Source organism: Mus pahari, chromosome 19 (assembly GCF_900095145.1).
Source record: "Mus pahari chromosome 19, PAHARI_EIJ_v1.1, whole genome shotgun sequence".
Lineage (NCBI taxonomy): Eukaryota > Metazoa > Chordata > Mammalia > Rodentia > Muridae > Mus > Mus pahari.
This window is the reverse complement of record NC_034608.1, coordinates 44,946,450-44,960,609: the sequence shown is the minus strand read 5'-3', so window position 1 is coordinate 44,960,609 and position 14,160 is coordinate 44,946,450. Positions and strand designations below refer to the sequence as shown.

The 14,160-nt window shown below is 52.7% G+C and overlaps 2 protein-coding genes across 5 annotated transcripts in view; one reads left to right on the top strand and one right to left on the bottom strand.

Annotated features, from left to right (window-relative positions):
* The first annotated feature begins 604 nt into the window (after positions 1–604).
* Brf2 (BRF2 RNA polymerase III transcription initiation factor subunit) lies at positions 605–5,578 on the top strand. The gene is made up of 4 exons (XM_021218673.2): positions 605–838; positions 1,756–1,815; positions 2,865–3,186; positions 4,356–5,578. Exons 1-4 carry the CDS (start codon positions 685–687, stop codon positions 5,065–5,067), a joined length of 1,248 nt encoding a protein of 415 aa, XP_021074332.1. The 5' UTR covers positions 605–684; the 3' UTR covers positions 5,068–5,578.
* Adgra2 (adhesion G protein-coupled receptor A2) overlaps positions 5,510–14,160 on the bottom strand; it is a 39,887-nt gene continuing 31,236 nt past the window's right edge. The window contains exons 12-20 of one of the 4 annotated variants that reach the window (XM_029531819.1): positions 13,499–13,723; positions 13,090–13,312; positions 11,491–11,690; positions 9,947–10,074; positions 9,553–9,676; positions 8,829–8,974; positions 8,388–8,477; positions 8,027–8,160; positions 5,623–7,921 (exon numbers count right to left, since the gene is read on the bottom strand). In XM_029531819.1, coding sequence (XP_029387679.1) covers positions 6,882–7,921; positions 8,027–8,160; positions 8,388–8,477; positions 8,829–8,974; positions 9,553–9,676; positions 9,947–10,074; positions 11,491–11,690; positions 13,090–13,312; positions 13,499–13,723 — 2,310 coding nt within the window. In that variant the 3' untranslated portion in view covers positions 5,623–6,881. Of the gene's footprint in view, positions 8,161–8,387; positions 8,478–8,828; positions 8,975–9,552; positions 9,677–9,946; positions 10,075–11,490; positions 11,691–13,089; positions 13,313–13,498; positions 13,724–14,160 lie in introns of all 4 variants that reach the window. The other 3 variants (XM_021218671.1, XM_029531817.1, XM_029531818.1) reach the window with 3 other exon arrangements.

Here is a 14,160-nt window from a genome sequence, read left to right as displayed (position 1 = left end):
AAAGAAAGAAAGAAAGAAAGAAAGAAAGAAAGAAATGTGTTGAACAACAACAACAACAAGACAGACTTTGAGTGGGGAGGTCCGTAGAGTACAACACAATTTACTGCTCTCTCACTGAAGAGTGATCTCTTTTCTACTACGGTCAAACTTAACGTTCCTTGCTACCAGGGAGAAACTGGTTCCACTTTTTTGCAGGGAGTTAAACCAGGCATGGTAATACAAGCCTGTAATCCCAGCATGTGGTAGGCAGAAGCAGGGGGATCAGTATTCTAGGTCAGCCTGGGCTACATAAGCATGATAGGCTAAAAATAAATAATAAATTAGATAATATATTAAAAAAAATAGTGTTTGGCAGACAGCAATTCCTCATCTATGGTTTGTGTCAACTCCCAATGTAACCTAACCATAACACCCCAGATATCCTGAGACACAGTTAAACCCAGGAACCTCCCTTTCTAACTCAGGTTTCTACCCGAGTCCATAGAAGGGATCGGAAGTGGCGTGCCGCCGAGAGGGGTGGTGGTGGTGATGATGGAGCAAACCGTCAGCCCATTGGTCAGCTGGCCGGAAGAGGCTGGTGCATCCGGAATAGGCGCCCCTTCACTTTACTGCCGCTACCCAGTTACAAGTTCTCGTGGCGTTGGTACCCGGCGGCCGGACCGCAGTCCCGGTCCGACCGGCGAGATGCCGACCGGAAGCCGCTGCCCGGACTGCGGCTCCTCCGAGCTCGTGGAAGATTCGCATTATGCTCAAAGCCAGCTGGTGTGCTCCGACTGCGGCTGCGTGGTCACCGAAGGCGTCCTGACTACCACCTTCAGCGACGAGGGCAACCTCAGGGGTACTGGTCCTGAACCCGGGGATCGCCAGCCTTGGGCGGTGGAATCCTTAAACCCGGCTCCCTCTCCCCAGCCTCCTCCCTGTCTTGGCCATGCGCACAGTTTAATGTGGGAGACGCGGGTTTAAGTAGACAGATGAGCTGGAGGAGGGTGCGATCCATCTGATTTCCCAGTACCTACTGCGGTGTCTGGCATTGGGTGGGTATACTGGTTGGTGAATGAATGGAACGAGAAAGGTTTCATGCATCCTGTCAGACCTGGCCGGTGTTGAAGGAGGTGCCGGTAAATTATTTGGAAGTAGAACACGAACCATTATCATCTCCTAGCAGGTTTTAGCACTAATTGGCAATATGCTCTCCTCTGCGTTCCACGCCATTGCTCTAGTACAGCGGTTTCCGACCGGTAGGTCGTGACCCCCGTGGTGTCCACCGACCCTGTCACAGGAGTCACCTAAGACCATCCTGCATATCAACGGTTTACATTATGATTCATAATGCACTTCTTAAATTCTCTCTGTTCTATAACTAATGCAGCCTTCATGGAACCATTACAAAATTACAGTTATGAAGTAGCAACGAAAATCATGTTATGGTTGGGGGGGGGGGAGTCACCGCAACGTAAGGAACTGTATTAAAGGGTCGGCCGCAGCATTAGGAAGGTTGAGAACCACTGCTCGAGTCCTTGGCTAATGCAGCCCTCAAAAGTGAATGTATCAGAGAAATAACTGGAAAATCAGAATTGGGCAGTGCTGCTTTTTAAAAATATAGTTCTGTCCTGTTACTTTTAATATATAGATAGGTATCTTCTTTGAGGTAGCAGTAGGTACACTGTCCTTTGAAATCTCCCTGGCCTTATGCAGTCAGAGGGCAAGGAGGTGGTGAACGGAGGCCAGCTGTGTAATTTGTGTGCTATTTTACAGAAGTGACATACTCTCGAAGCACTGGGGAAAACGAACAAGTTAGTCGCTGCCAGCAACGAGGTGAGAAGCAAACCTTTTCCCCTTAAATTTCAGCTTTGCTTTTATTTATGTCACTGTTCAATGTTTTGATATTGTGTGTGTGGGTGTTTTAACTGCCATGTATGCGTGTGCAGCCTGTGCATGCCTGGTGCCCATGGAGTTAGAAGAGGGGGTTGGGTCATCTGGAATTGCAGTTATAGGTCATGGTGAGCTGCCCTGTGGATGCCGGAAAGCAAAGCCCAGGTCCTCTACAAGAGCAGCAATGCGTTTTAACTGCTGAGCCCTCTCTCCAGCCCAGAGCATCAACCTTTTATGACACCATGGCTTTAGAGACGGTTGTTTTTGATGACCTAGTCCATCTGTGTGTCCTTGTTTTCAGCATTACTGGTGTCAGGCAGGCTGCGAGAGAACAGTTATTAACGTGGCGCATGCCTACAATCTCTGCACTCTGGGGGTGAGGCAGGAGGGGATAAGAGTTTGAGATCAGCCCAGCCTACATACTGAGTGTGTCTTAAAAACCAAAAGGAATAGAGGTAAAGGAAGGTTTGGGTCTGCACAGGGATTAAAGTAGCCTCAAGAAGGCTGAGTAAAAGCATGGCTTTGGAGCTAGGGGTAGGTCGGTGATAGAATATGTGCCTATCATGTGTAAAGCTTGAGGTTCAATACCCAGTACCACAAAAAAAAAAAAAAAAAAAAAAAAAAAAAGAAAAGAAAAGAAAAGAAAATTTGCCTTGTCTGTAAGCTTAAAAAATAATGCATACAAAAGGTAGTGGATTAAATGTGACCCTTCTACAAATTTTGTGTACCACTGGAAGGACCATAGTTCTAAAGGGCTAAGAATGTAGTTTGGTGATTAAAAAGTGTGCCCAGCATGGTTGAGCATCTCCATCTAGTTCCAGCACCACAAAACACATGGCCATATCGGGTATCCTGTTAGCACAAAAGGGCATATTATTTGTGTATCTGGTATATATGGCAAGTTTAACAGAAGTCAGTTAAGCCCTAGCAGAACTTGCTAGCAGTTGTACACTACTCTCTTTGACCTGCTTTCCTCCTGCGTGTTTTCCTAGATCTCCGTCGAGTAAGAGACCTGTGTCGAATTCTGAAGCTGCCACTAACGTTTGAGGATACAGCAATCTCCTACTACCAAAAGGCGTATCAGCTGTCGGGCATCCGCGCTGCCAGGCTGCAGAAGAAGGAAGTGTTAGTCGGATGCTGTGTTTTAATCACCTGTCGGCAACATAACTGGCCCCTCACCATGGGAACCATCTGCACGCTGCTCTATGCCGATCTGGACGTGTTTTCCGGCACCTATATGCAGATGGTGAAGCTCCTGGGACTGGATGTGCCCTCCCTGTGCCTGGAAGACTTGGTGAAGTCTTACTGCAGCAGGTACTGGTCTAGGAGGAACACCGGGCTGGGCCGGATCCTGGGCATTCTTTCACCCAGAGCCTGTCTCAAAGGATTCGAGGGTCTTTCCTATTTTGTACATACTACTATTTATGCAATTTATACATGTTAATACTGTTCATACAGTTCCAAAATGTTGTGATTTCAAATCCCTTTTCCATCATAGGACTATGATAATTTACAAAAAAAAAAAAAAAAACCCCAAAGACTCTCAGCCAGCTTTGGCATAGTACTGCTGAGTTGCCATGTCCTGCTTTTATGAATGGCAGTCGATGGAATTACGTGGCAGGGGTCACCTCTATAATGGAGTCCAAAGATGCCAGTTAATGGTGGGTCAGGGTTAGAGGCTAAGGCTGTACTGGGAGTTTTGGTCACTATTTTGTTTAGACAGAGTCTCATACAGCCCAGGCTGCCCTTGCATGCCTGGCCATCTTGGCCCATCCTCCCAGTGCTGGGATTACACTGTCCTTAGCCTGCCTTTGTTTTGTTTTGTTTTAATAAGTTAGTTTTTTTTTTTTCTCCCTCTCTCTCACTAGTATACTTTAAAACAAAACCTCAAAGTGGCTTACCAAGTATGATAGCACACACTCTTTTTGTTGTTGTTTTTTTCGAGACAGGGTTTCTCTGTGTAGCCCTGACTGTCCTGGAACTCACTCTGTAGACCAGGCTGGCCTCGAACTCAGAAATCCGCCTGCCTCAGCTTCCCTAGTGCTGGGATTAGAGGCATGCACCACCACTGCACCGCCAATAGCACACACTCTTAATCCCAGCACTTGGGTGGCTGAAGCAAGAGGTTCAGGAGTTCTAAGCCAGCCTGGACAACACGGTGAGACCCTATGTTTAAAAAAAATCAAAAAGCAAAATCCCAGTAATGGTTGAAACTTGGTCATGTCCTGAGTAGCTGCAGGTAACAGCACTTTCCGTAGAGCGATTTAGGACGTTGGAACTGTGTGAGAGGAAGGCGCTCAGCTCTGTCAGTGCCCTTCACCTGGCAAGCGTCTGCCCCCTTTCCTCGGTCCCTCTCCCCAGCAAGCCGGGGTGTCTCCAGGACAAAACGGCTTCCTGATCGACAATCTGGGGAGGACGATGTTTCTCACCCTGGAAGGGCACCGTAACCATTCACTCACGTGACCCTCACTTTGATGTTTCAGCTTCAAACTGTTCCAAGCGTCCCCGTCCATGCCAGCCAAATACGTGGAAGACAAAGACAAGATGCTGTCTCGAACCTTGCTGTTGGTGGAGCTGGCAAATGAGACGTGGCTAGTGACTGGACGGCATCCCTTGCCCATCATCACTGCATCCACCTTCCTGGCCTGGCAGTCTCTGCGGCCGTCAGACCGGCTCACCTGCTCTCTTGCCCAGTTCTGTAAATTGGCGAATGTGGACCTGCCCTCCCCAGCTGCCTCTCGCCTGCAGGAGCTCCAGGCTGTGCTCCTTCAGATGGCCGGCCAGCTGGCCTGGCTACAGGTTCTAAAACTTAACAAGCGGTCGGTGGTGAAACACATCGGTGACCTTCTCCAGCACCGCCACATGCTGCTCCGAATGGCTTTTCGAGATGGAACGGCAGAAGTGGAGACCAAGAAGCAGCAGCAGGGACAAGGACAGCAGGAAGAGGTGGGGGATGGTCCCTTCGATTTGCCCAAGAGGAAACGTCCTGCCAGTCCTGCTCCCCTCCTCCCCCCCTGTATGTTGAAGCCCCCCAAGCGGACCCACACCATGCGCCCTGAATCTGTAGTGACTGGAGATGAGGACATTTCTGATAGTGAAATAGAGCAGTATTTGCGCACCCCTCAGGAAGTTAGAGACTTTGAGAGAGCCCAAGTTGCTAGCCAGGCAGCCATGAGTGTCCCTAACCCTCCCTGATGCATACACTTCAAGGTGTCTTCAGTTCTGACTGCCATCTATTAACAGGCCTGTTGTGTTGCAAGAAATGACTGTGGCTATTTCTTTTTTAAAGAAACCAAGAGTAGCCTTGCAGTTAATTGGACCCAAGGTACTAGAGAAGATGGGAGGCGGATGGGATGACTGGGAGGGAAAATCCTGACCCCTGGTGCAGGTTACTGAGCCAGCTGTCTAGTCCAGGATAGATCCTAAGACTGCTAAGGGGTCTGTCTGTCCAGCTCTTCTACCCTAGTGTGCAGTAAGCGCAGTGCTGTGGTGAATGAGCTGCATCCTAGTGCTGCCAATCATTCCATGAGCAGGAGCAGCAGCTCCTGGCCTGTGTCTGGTCTAGGCTCTAGTGGTTTGGAGTATTTACATCATTAACAAAAGGACCATGGGTGGACGACAGCTGCTGCTCAAAGAGTTTTGCAAGATTTTAATATATTAAAACAAAGAGGCATCTGCTGGAAAACATTCTATTGTATAAAACCAGGGCTTTTAAAACGTGTTTTCTTTGGCACTTCATCCCCTCCCTCCCTTTTCCCCGGCATATTGCAAAAAGCTCTCCAGTGCTAAGGCATTGGCAGGGTAAACAGCAGGCAGCATATATGGGAGAGTAATACAAAGCTTTTCCTCTAATACTGTCTGTGCAGCAAAGCATAAATAATGAGACCCATCTCAGAGTATGGCGTCTTCCCTGCTCTGTCCTCACTTGACCAGAGCTGGGATCACTGCTACTTCCCAGGGCCCAAGGATTCCTCTATTTCCATGTGGTTCTGTAGTAAAAGGCATCTTAGGCTGAGGAGAATGGGGGCTGGAAACACAGGCCCTTGAGCAGCCTGGACCCAGGCGCTGCCTCAGAGTGTGGTTGGGTTTCAGCGAGTTAGGAGGTGGCTTGGCATTTTAGGTTTCTAACTGAGGTTAGAAATCAGATTATTAGTATGGCTTTGCCACAGGAGCCTCATGGAGGCATTTCCCCTCAGTCCCCCGGAGCTGGAGGGCTGGGAACAGACAGTGGGTATTATAATTGAGCAGCTAAGCGGAGCCACTTGCTGTATAGGTTGTGAGACCCAAACATCAGCTTCCCTCCCCTTGAGTCTTAAGGCACCTGCTGGCAGTATCACTTTCCGGGTGTGTGGGGTTTGGGGTTTGCTGTGAACTCTGCTGGAAGAACTGTGTACCCACCACTCCCATGGTTAGGGATTCTGTCTCCCTAACTGCACCTTTCCCACCTGCCTGCCTCCCAAGGGACAAGCTCATCTCTAGAGCTGCCCACCACACTGCCCTCCCCCCCTTGCATAGTTAATCTGAAAGGCAGCACCTGTTGTGCCCCCTGGCTCACCTGCTAGGATGGTTTCCCAAGCCAAAACTGGGGGAGAGGCCTGTGATCTTGGCAGTCTCAGGATACCTTGCCAGGCTGGTGTGGAGAACCCAGTTCCCGGGTCTCCCTCTCATTTCCTGAGCCTACCTGGGCTGGGTTGGGCTGGGCTCTTCAACTCAGTTTATGCGTTACCCTAGGGACGGATGGCTGTTTTATGCCTACCTGGCAGGATACCAAGGACTTGGCCACCACAACTGGTCTGGGATTGTCTGTCGCTTCTGCTGAGGGGTAGTCCACAGTAGTGGCAAGCATCTGCCTCCCCCTTCCCTAGCCGGGGTAACTAAAGATGGTGAACCCAGGGGCAGCCATCAGCATGGCCGTCTTAAACCTACATACACATCAGTAGACGGCTTGGACGGCCCAGGAGGATTTGGGAGTAACAAGCGCGTGTGACCCGCCCATCCTAAATTTGGACCTAGACGGTGGTCTCGCTTTTCCAGAGGCCAGTCTTCATGCATCCTCCCGCTATGGCCTCTGCACCAGTTACACTGGCATCCTCATACTTGCCCCCTTTGGGGGCACCGTTAAGACTGGTAGTGTTGAGCGGATAGGAGCGGCGCTTGCTCTCCCTCTCCAGCGCGCTGCCGCTGCTGCCCTTCAGGTTGTCACGGCTGGCGCTGCGGCGCTGCCCGGGGCGCCCCGTCTCAGGGATCGGCGCGGCGCTTGTGTCGCTGCCCTCCGACGGCGTAAGCATGGGCTCACCCTCGAGTGCAAGACCGTCGCCCGGACTGTTGCGGCTGCTGCCTGGGTAGCTGTCGGACGGGCTGTTGTGCAAGCTGCCGCTCTCACTGGACAACAGCTCCGGAGCTCCTGGGGACGTGCCCGCGCGTAACACCTTGAGCCGGCTCTTACCACCAGTCTCTCCAGCTCGGTGCCCCTTGGCCCGACTCTTGTGTACCCGGCGCCCATGATGCAGGTTGTTATGGTGCCGGGGAGCTAGGCTGCCACGGGAGCCGGTGGGCTCTGGCTCTCCATCCCCGCGGGCGGCCACACTTGCCTCGCACACCTGACTCTGGGCCACCTGCAGATTGGTGAGTTTGCAGGGGGGCGGCGGCGGTGCGCGGCCACTGCTGCCACTCGGGGAGGACTTGAGGGAGGCTGGTCCCTCTCCCAACACTGGGGATCCATCCTCCGTAGCAGTCGGCAGGGCCCGGGCTGAGGCGTGGGAGGCCGAGGGCGAAGCAGGAGGGCAGCAGGCGCGCCAGGAAGCCCGGACATCTCTACGTCTGGCACAGTGGTGAGTGAAGACAAAGAGGCCCAGAGCTGAAGCGGCCACACCGTACAGACAGCTACACACAACTCGGGGCAGCCAGCGCTGAGACACCGCCAAGGCACCACAAGCCCACATAGCCAGGTACAGGAAATGCGTGGTCATCAGCGCCCCCAGCTGGACTCCAGGAGAATATACGCCATCACCATCCTCTGGGGGCGCAGGTGTCCCTACTCCTGGGCTAACTGTAGCCAAAAGAGAACCAGAGTCACTTAGGAGGACGCCACTGCTCCTGAGCCTGGTGGAACCCCTCAGCTCTTCCCCTGCCTCCAGAGAGAGCCTACTGTTACCCTGCTTTGGATTCTGGGCCACATGACCCCGTAAGTGAAGGCCCGCACACAAGAAGTAGATCCAGGTGATAGGCAGAATCAACGCCACCGGTATGTAGAAGGCACCAAGGCTTGGACGCCATACCAGCCAGCAACTATGGGGAGACAGAGGTAGTGGATGAAGAGTTTAGAGAGCACCCTGGGGGGAAGGGCAACAGGCTGGGTGGTTGATGAGGTAGGATGTGGAAGTAGAGAGGAGAGGCAGGACCTGGCTTAGTCAGCATGCAGGGGCTCTCTGGCTGGGCGGAACAGCAGGCATGGGGCTGGTGTGAAGGTTGGGCAGGAAGATGGTAGTGTTGAGGCAGGAGGGAGTGGTGCTCACTAGGGACTGTGGTCCCGGTAGTTGTGGATGTTGACCGCAGCGGTGATGCCGCAGATTATGAGGGGGATCCCTCCAGCAATCAAGTAGAACCTGGGGAGGGGGAGGGGCGGGGCGGGGTTTGAAGGTCAGAGGGATGAACCACTGGAGATAAGGAAAGCAGGCGCTCAGAACCCTCAAACTGACGTCTCTTGTCTTTTCCTCTGCTCTCTTTAAATCTGTGTGATTTGGGGAGGGGGGGGGCAGGTAGAGCTTGGCTAAAAACTGTTCTAAGAAACAAGAACCAAAGCGGTTCTCTCCCTCCCTAAGCAATCCGGGTGAGGAATTTTTTTTATTTTTATTTTTTGTATCCTCTGGTGCCACCCAGGGATCTTGTACTCATCCCCACCCACCCCCAGCTTTGCCACACTCTTCTCCAGCTGATAGTTGAATGAAAGCACTTACCGGAGCATAGGGCGGGGACCAGGCGGGGCTGCATCCCCTTCTTCCGGAGGGGGCGCCCTCCAACTAAGCTCCTTGTGGAGGACTCGAGCCTTGACCCCCATCCAGAGCAGCGAGGACAAGGAAGAGTAGTGCAGAGTGATGCCCACCTACAAGGTCAAGGCACCGAGGCTTGGGAGCTGAGCGGCTGACTGGGCTACACTCTCCTCACGGCTCCAGCAGCCCACCCGGGGCCACATCACACTGCTCCTAGCCGGTGCCTTCTCAGCTTCCATCCAGGGCTCTCTCCCACCTTAGGGATCCTCTGGGGCCCGGGCGTAGCTGTCTGGCTAGTGCAAGACCTCTCCCCACTGCAATCCCCACTCTCCACTTAGTCCCATCTTCAGTGATCTCGGAACTAGCCTGATGATACCTGTTGTTCTCCACATCACCCGTTCCCAGCCCTACAAAGCTAGCACAGAAAACAGGAACTGAGGCTGATCCCATGCACCTTGTTTCTCTTGTTATGCTCCCCCCCCACTCCTCTGAAGGCACCCTATATTTTAGAGTCCCCATCCCCCCTTTTGGGGGGATTCAAGACAGGGTTTTTCTGTGTAGCCCTGGCTGTCCTGGAACTCACTTTGTAGACCAGGCTGGCCTGGAACTCAGAAATCTGCCTGCCTCTGCCTCTCGAGTGCTGGGATTAAAGGCATTCGCCACCACACCCGGCCCCCCATCCCCTTCTTACCGCTTGACAAACCATTTGGTAGTTGGTGAGAGTGACGCCCCCCACGAAGACAGCAGAGGTCATGGCCATGTGGAAACAAAGGTTCAGCAGCATGTGCCAACCCTTCCGGGACACATGGATGGAGCTGCCTCAGAAAGAAAAAAAAAGAGTCTTTTATTAATGAGCTATCCAACCTCCCATAGGGACCCAAGACTACTGGGAGAGCCAAAAAGAGGAAGACACGTTCTTTATGTGCTCTAGGCAACGGGAGGGCAGTCCTTCCTCTCCCCACCCCCCAAATATGTTGTCCAACTCCAGGGCCTGGTCAGGTCACGTGGACCTTCCTGACAGAGAAACAAATTGGTCTATGGCGAGACCTCCCCCCCACCCCTCGGGCCCCGGAGCAAACCCTCACCTGTGGTTGAGGATGTACGTGATGATGGTGGAGAAAAGACAGAGTAACAGAAAAGCCGTGCAGGGGTACACGACAGGATGCAAACCAGCCCCAGAGCCTCCTGCCTCCCTTGGGAATGCATTCAGCTCCTGGAAAAGAGGGAGCGAGAGGGCTGAGCTGTCCCTGTCTGTCCCTAAGCCAATTTCCCTTGCCTCGACACCCCCCCCCCCGCCAGCCTTGACCCCACGTCTGAATGCTTCAGTCCATTTGGTAGGTAGAACGTAAGTGTGAGGAGCTGGCTTCAGGGAACACTGGCCGTCCGGCCGGCCGTCTTCTCTCTGCCTCTCCCCTTTTACTGTTCTGTCTTTCCGGGGCTTCTTTTCAGATGCCCAGTTGAAAACTCGGGGACGGGCTGGTGAGATGGCTCAGTGGGTAAGAGTACCCGACTGCTCTTCCGAAGGTCCAGAGTTCAAATCCCAGCAACCACATGGTGGCTCACAACCACCTGTAACAAGACCTGACTCCCTCTTCTGGAGTNTCTGAAGACAGCTACAGTGTACTTACATATAATAAATAAATAAATAAANATTAAAAAAAAAAAAAAAAAAGAAAACTCGGGGACATTATGGGGAAGGGCTGGGGAGATGGCTCATGGTTAAGAGCACTGGCTGCACTTCCAGAGGACCTGGGTTCAATTCCCAGCACCCACATAGCAGCTCACAACCGTCTGTAACTCCAGTTGCAGGGGACTTGACGCCCTCGCATTGACATGCATGTGGGCAAGACACCAATGCACATAAAATAAAAAGAAAGAGATAATAATAATAAAAAAAAAGAAAGTTCCAGAGGAAGAGTGTCTGTGACATGGCCGTGTCTCTGCACAGTGTCAGCAGAAGCTTCGTGAGGAGCGGGCCGAGGGAAGGGATGACTCAGCAGAAGCTTCGTGAGGAGCGGGCCGAGGGAAGGGATGACTAGACATGTTCCCAGGTTGCTTTTCAACTAGAACAACTCAGGTCAAGAGAAGCACGTGGCAGAAGCAAAAGGATGATCAGTTTAAGGTCAGCTATAGGGTGGGCTGGGCTACAAAAAAATCCTATCTCAAAAATCAGAAACCGCTCAAATGGCAGTGTGGCGCACGCCTTTAATCCGAGCACTGGAGGTAGAGGCAGGCAGATCTCTGGATTCAAGGCCAGCCTGGTCTACAGAGTGAGTTCCAAAACAACTGGGGCCACACAGAGAAACCCTGTCTCAAAACAAACAAACAAACAAAACCAAAAAAACCCAACAAAACCTCAACCAACCAAACCAAACCAAAAAACCAAAAGGGCCTGAGGGCAAAGCTAGATGGTTCCAGATCCTTTTTGAAAGATGAAGGGCATGTTAGAGGCTAGAGGGTCATTTCCCATGAACTTTGACATCAGCAGAGCACAAGGCTGCTGTCCACCCTCTATTTACTTGTGGCTTCAAGTGATCAAAGTCCCCCCCCAGTCCCTACCCCCCTCACGTTTCCTTGCCTCCCTCCCCTCATCTCTGCACACTCTCCCAGCCCCCACCATTATACGCACCATAAGCACGGCCACATTGCCCAAGTGCTGGCAGTACAGGGAGCTGACATTGGGCTGGCTGTAGCTGAGCTTGCAGCCTTCAGAACTCCAGCCGCCAGGCCCGTCTTGGTTCCACCAAGCAGCCATGGGGTCAGCTCCTTCAGCCCAGTGCCTCAGTGAAACGGTCACGGGCTCTGTCAAGTTGCCCACACCACAGCCACCTGTAGGGACAAGGATGTCCATGCAGACACATGAACCTGTCAGGGAGGCTGCCGAGAGTGGTCGGAGCATGCGGGGACAGACACTGCTGACCTGGGGACAGAACTAGATACAGTCTGGGTTCAGTATACCCCAGGGAGACTCAGGCAGGGTACAGACACCTGAGATACAGACAGGTGACACTGCTTCTAACAGCTTGCTAGGTGACCGTCAGCTGAAGTGTGCACCCTTAAGGGAACAGGCACAATGGTCTGTACTCAAGCACTCGAAACTGACACAAGTTAGGTACTTCCCACCGAGACTGGAAAGAGCCTATTTTAGGAACGGGAAGGGATTCCCAGGGTAGTGATGGCAACACCTCCATGGTACATAGGAGACCCTGCATGACATGTAGAGGAAGGTATGTGTGTATATGTGTGTGTGTATATATACATTATGTATGTATGTATGATGTATGTATGTATGTATGGTTACAACAAACCAATGGGGCCTGAAGGCGCTCTGATGTGTCTATAGTGGTTTTTTTCAGAGGGAAAACCTGATGACAGGTCACGTTGTAGATGGAGGTTGCCTTGGCAGTTTGGAGGGCAGAAGGAAAGATGGACTTGGAAAGACCCATGTGAGCAGGCAGTGGAGGAGAAGCTGCTCTTGATGGGACAGCCCAATTAAGGCCAGGGCTACAGTGTTGGGGACCAGACAGCCAACAAGGCAGTGAATCCCCCTCCCAGTTACCCCTCCCGTTCTAGTCTCCAGCCTGTACACTGTGTCTGGAAACGCTGACTACCCCTTGGGGTCCATTCTGTCTGTCCCACCTTTAAAGGGGACGATGCCACGGCTGTCTTGCCTTTTCGGACACTTCTCACCAGGGCTGCTGGCCTATTGAGCTGAGGAGCCTCTGGCTGGGATAGCTCAGGAGGGTATTATCCAAATTCTCCACTACTCAGGGAGGCAGCAGCCTCTGGGGCAGGGTATGGCCTTCCTGGTTCCCTCCTTTTAACACCTGAGTATTAGGTCGCGCTAAGCTTCCAGGAGGCGCTCATGCTGTACTGCTTGCCTGACCAGGGGCCATGGGGCCATGTGTGGCAATGCAAGAAGCCTGGGGTTTGGTGCAGAGCGAAAGGAAGTGAGGCTTTGGGCTTGTAGGCTTTCTGATTTGTCAAACGCTCAGAATATAAAACTGCCCTTTGTCTGAGATGTAAAACCATGTCACTTTAAGCTCCATCTCCACCAATCCCTTCTTTCATAGGACATCTGTATTCCTACCCTTCCTTGAAAAACTGGTAAGGTTTCTGCCATCCTCTTGGAACTGAACCAGGGCTGTGGGGTGTGGAGGGGGGAGCCACGGAGGTGAAAGTGGGGGGGGGGAGAGACAGACGGGCGGGCAGGAAGTTAGTCCCTTACTGGTTCCTGCAAATATGACTGGGGTGGCCACACCACGCCTCTTGCCAGGCCCAGCTGCTCCAGGACGGGAAGTGTTGTTGCCGTGGCTGCTGCGGAAAAGACGGCCATTTCTGAAGACCAGCAGTTGCAGGGTGCAATCTGGAGGGACTGGGGGAGCCAGGGCAGCCGGAAGGGTTGAGAACAGGCTGGGGGGCAGCTGGATGGAGGCCAGGGCCACGCTATTCTGAGGGGACATAGGAGGTCCTCAGAGATACTCAGCACCCCCTGGGCTTTGGGGTCTTCCAGCCCCTTCCTGTGTCCTGTGTGGTCCCGCCTCCCACCTCCCGCCTCCACCACCTGACACCTGCATCTCAGTTCCGCCCTCCTCAGCTTCTGGTCCCCACATCCACGCCCTTCCCCCGGTGCCCACCTTGATGTGGAAGGATGACAGAGAAATGTTGGGCCTCCCAGTGGTGCAGCGGAATCGAAGCTGCTGATCAGCTAGGGTTTCGGGCTCGACTGGGGCGTCCTGGCCAGGGCTGCTTGGCTGTACACCCGACACTCCTACCTCCCTCCTCTGGAAGGCCGTGCAGGTCAGGCCCACGTAGCTGTGAGGCTTGATGAGGTAGGCCTCCAGTGCCACATTCCTTGAGTTCTAGGGACAGGGAACTTGTCACCCAGTGCCTGAGATATAGTGGTCTTTTGCGCAAGACCACACATTTCCTCGCTTCAGATCTCCCTTTGTCCTTTATCCTTCACTGTCTCTTCAAAGCATGGAAAGTCTTAGGTGTGCCATGGAGTCATCTACATGCACACTTGTGTTGTGCGCATGTACATACACACGCACACCCACATGTGCACATGCATACACACGTGTACACATGCACACATCCGCATCCACGCACACCTACATGTGCACATGCATACACAGTGTACACATGCACACATGCGCACCCACGCACACCCACATGTGCACATGCATACACATGTGTACACACACACATGCGCACCCACGCACACCCACATGTGCACATGCATACACATGTGTACACACACACATGCGCACCCATGCACACCCACATGTGCACATGC

Coding starts and splice junctions, on each gene's coding strand:
- Brf2 (XM_021218673.2), top strand. CDS start 685: ATGCCGACCGGAAGCCGCTGCCCGGACTGCGGCTCCTCCGAGCTCGTG. Junction 839..1,755: donor CGACGAGGGCAACCTCAGGG/GTACTGGTCCTG, acceptor GCTATTTTACAG/AAGTGACATACTCTCGAAGC. Junction 3,187..4,355: donor GTGAAGTCTTACTGCAGCAG/GTACTGGTCTAG, acceptor TTGATGTTTCAG/CTTCAAACTGTTCCAAGCGT.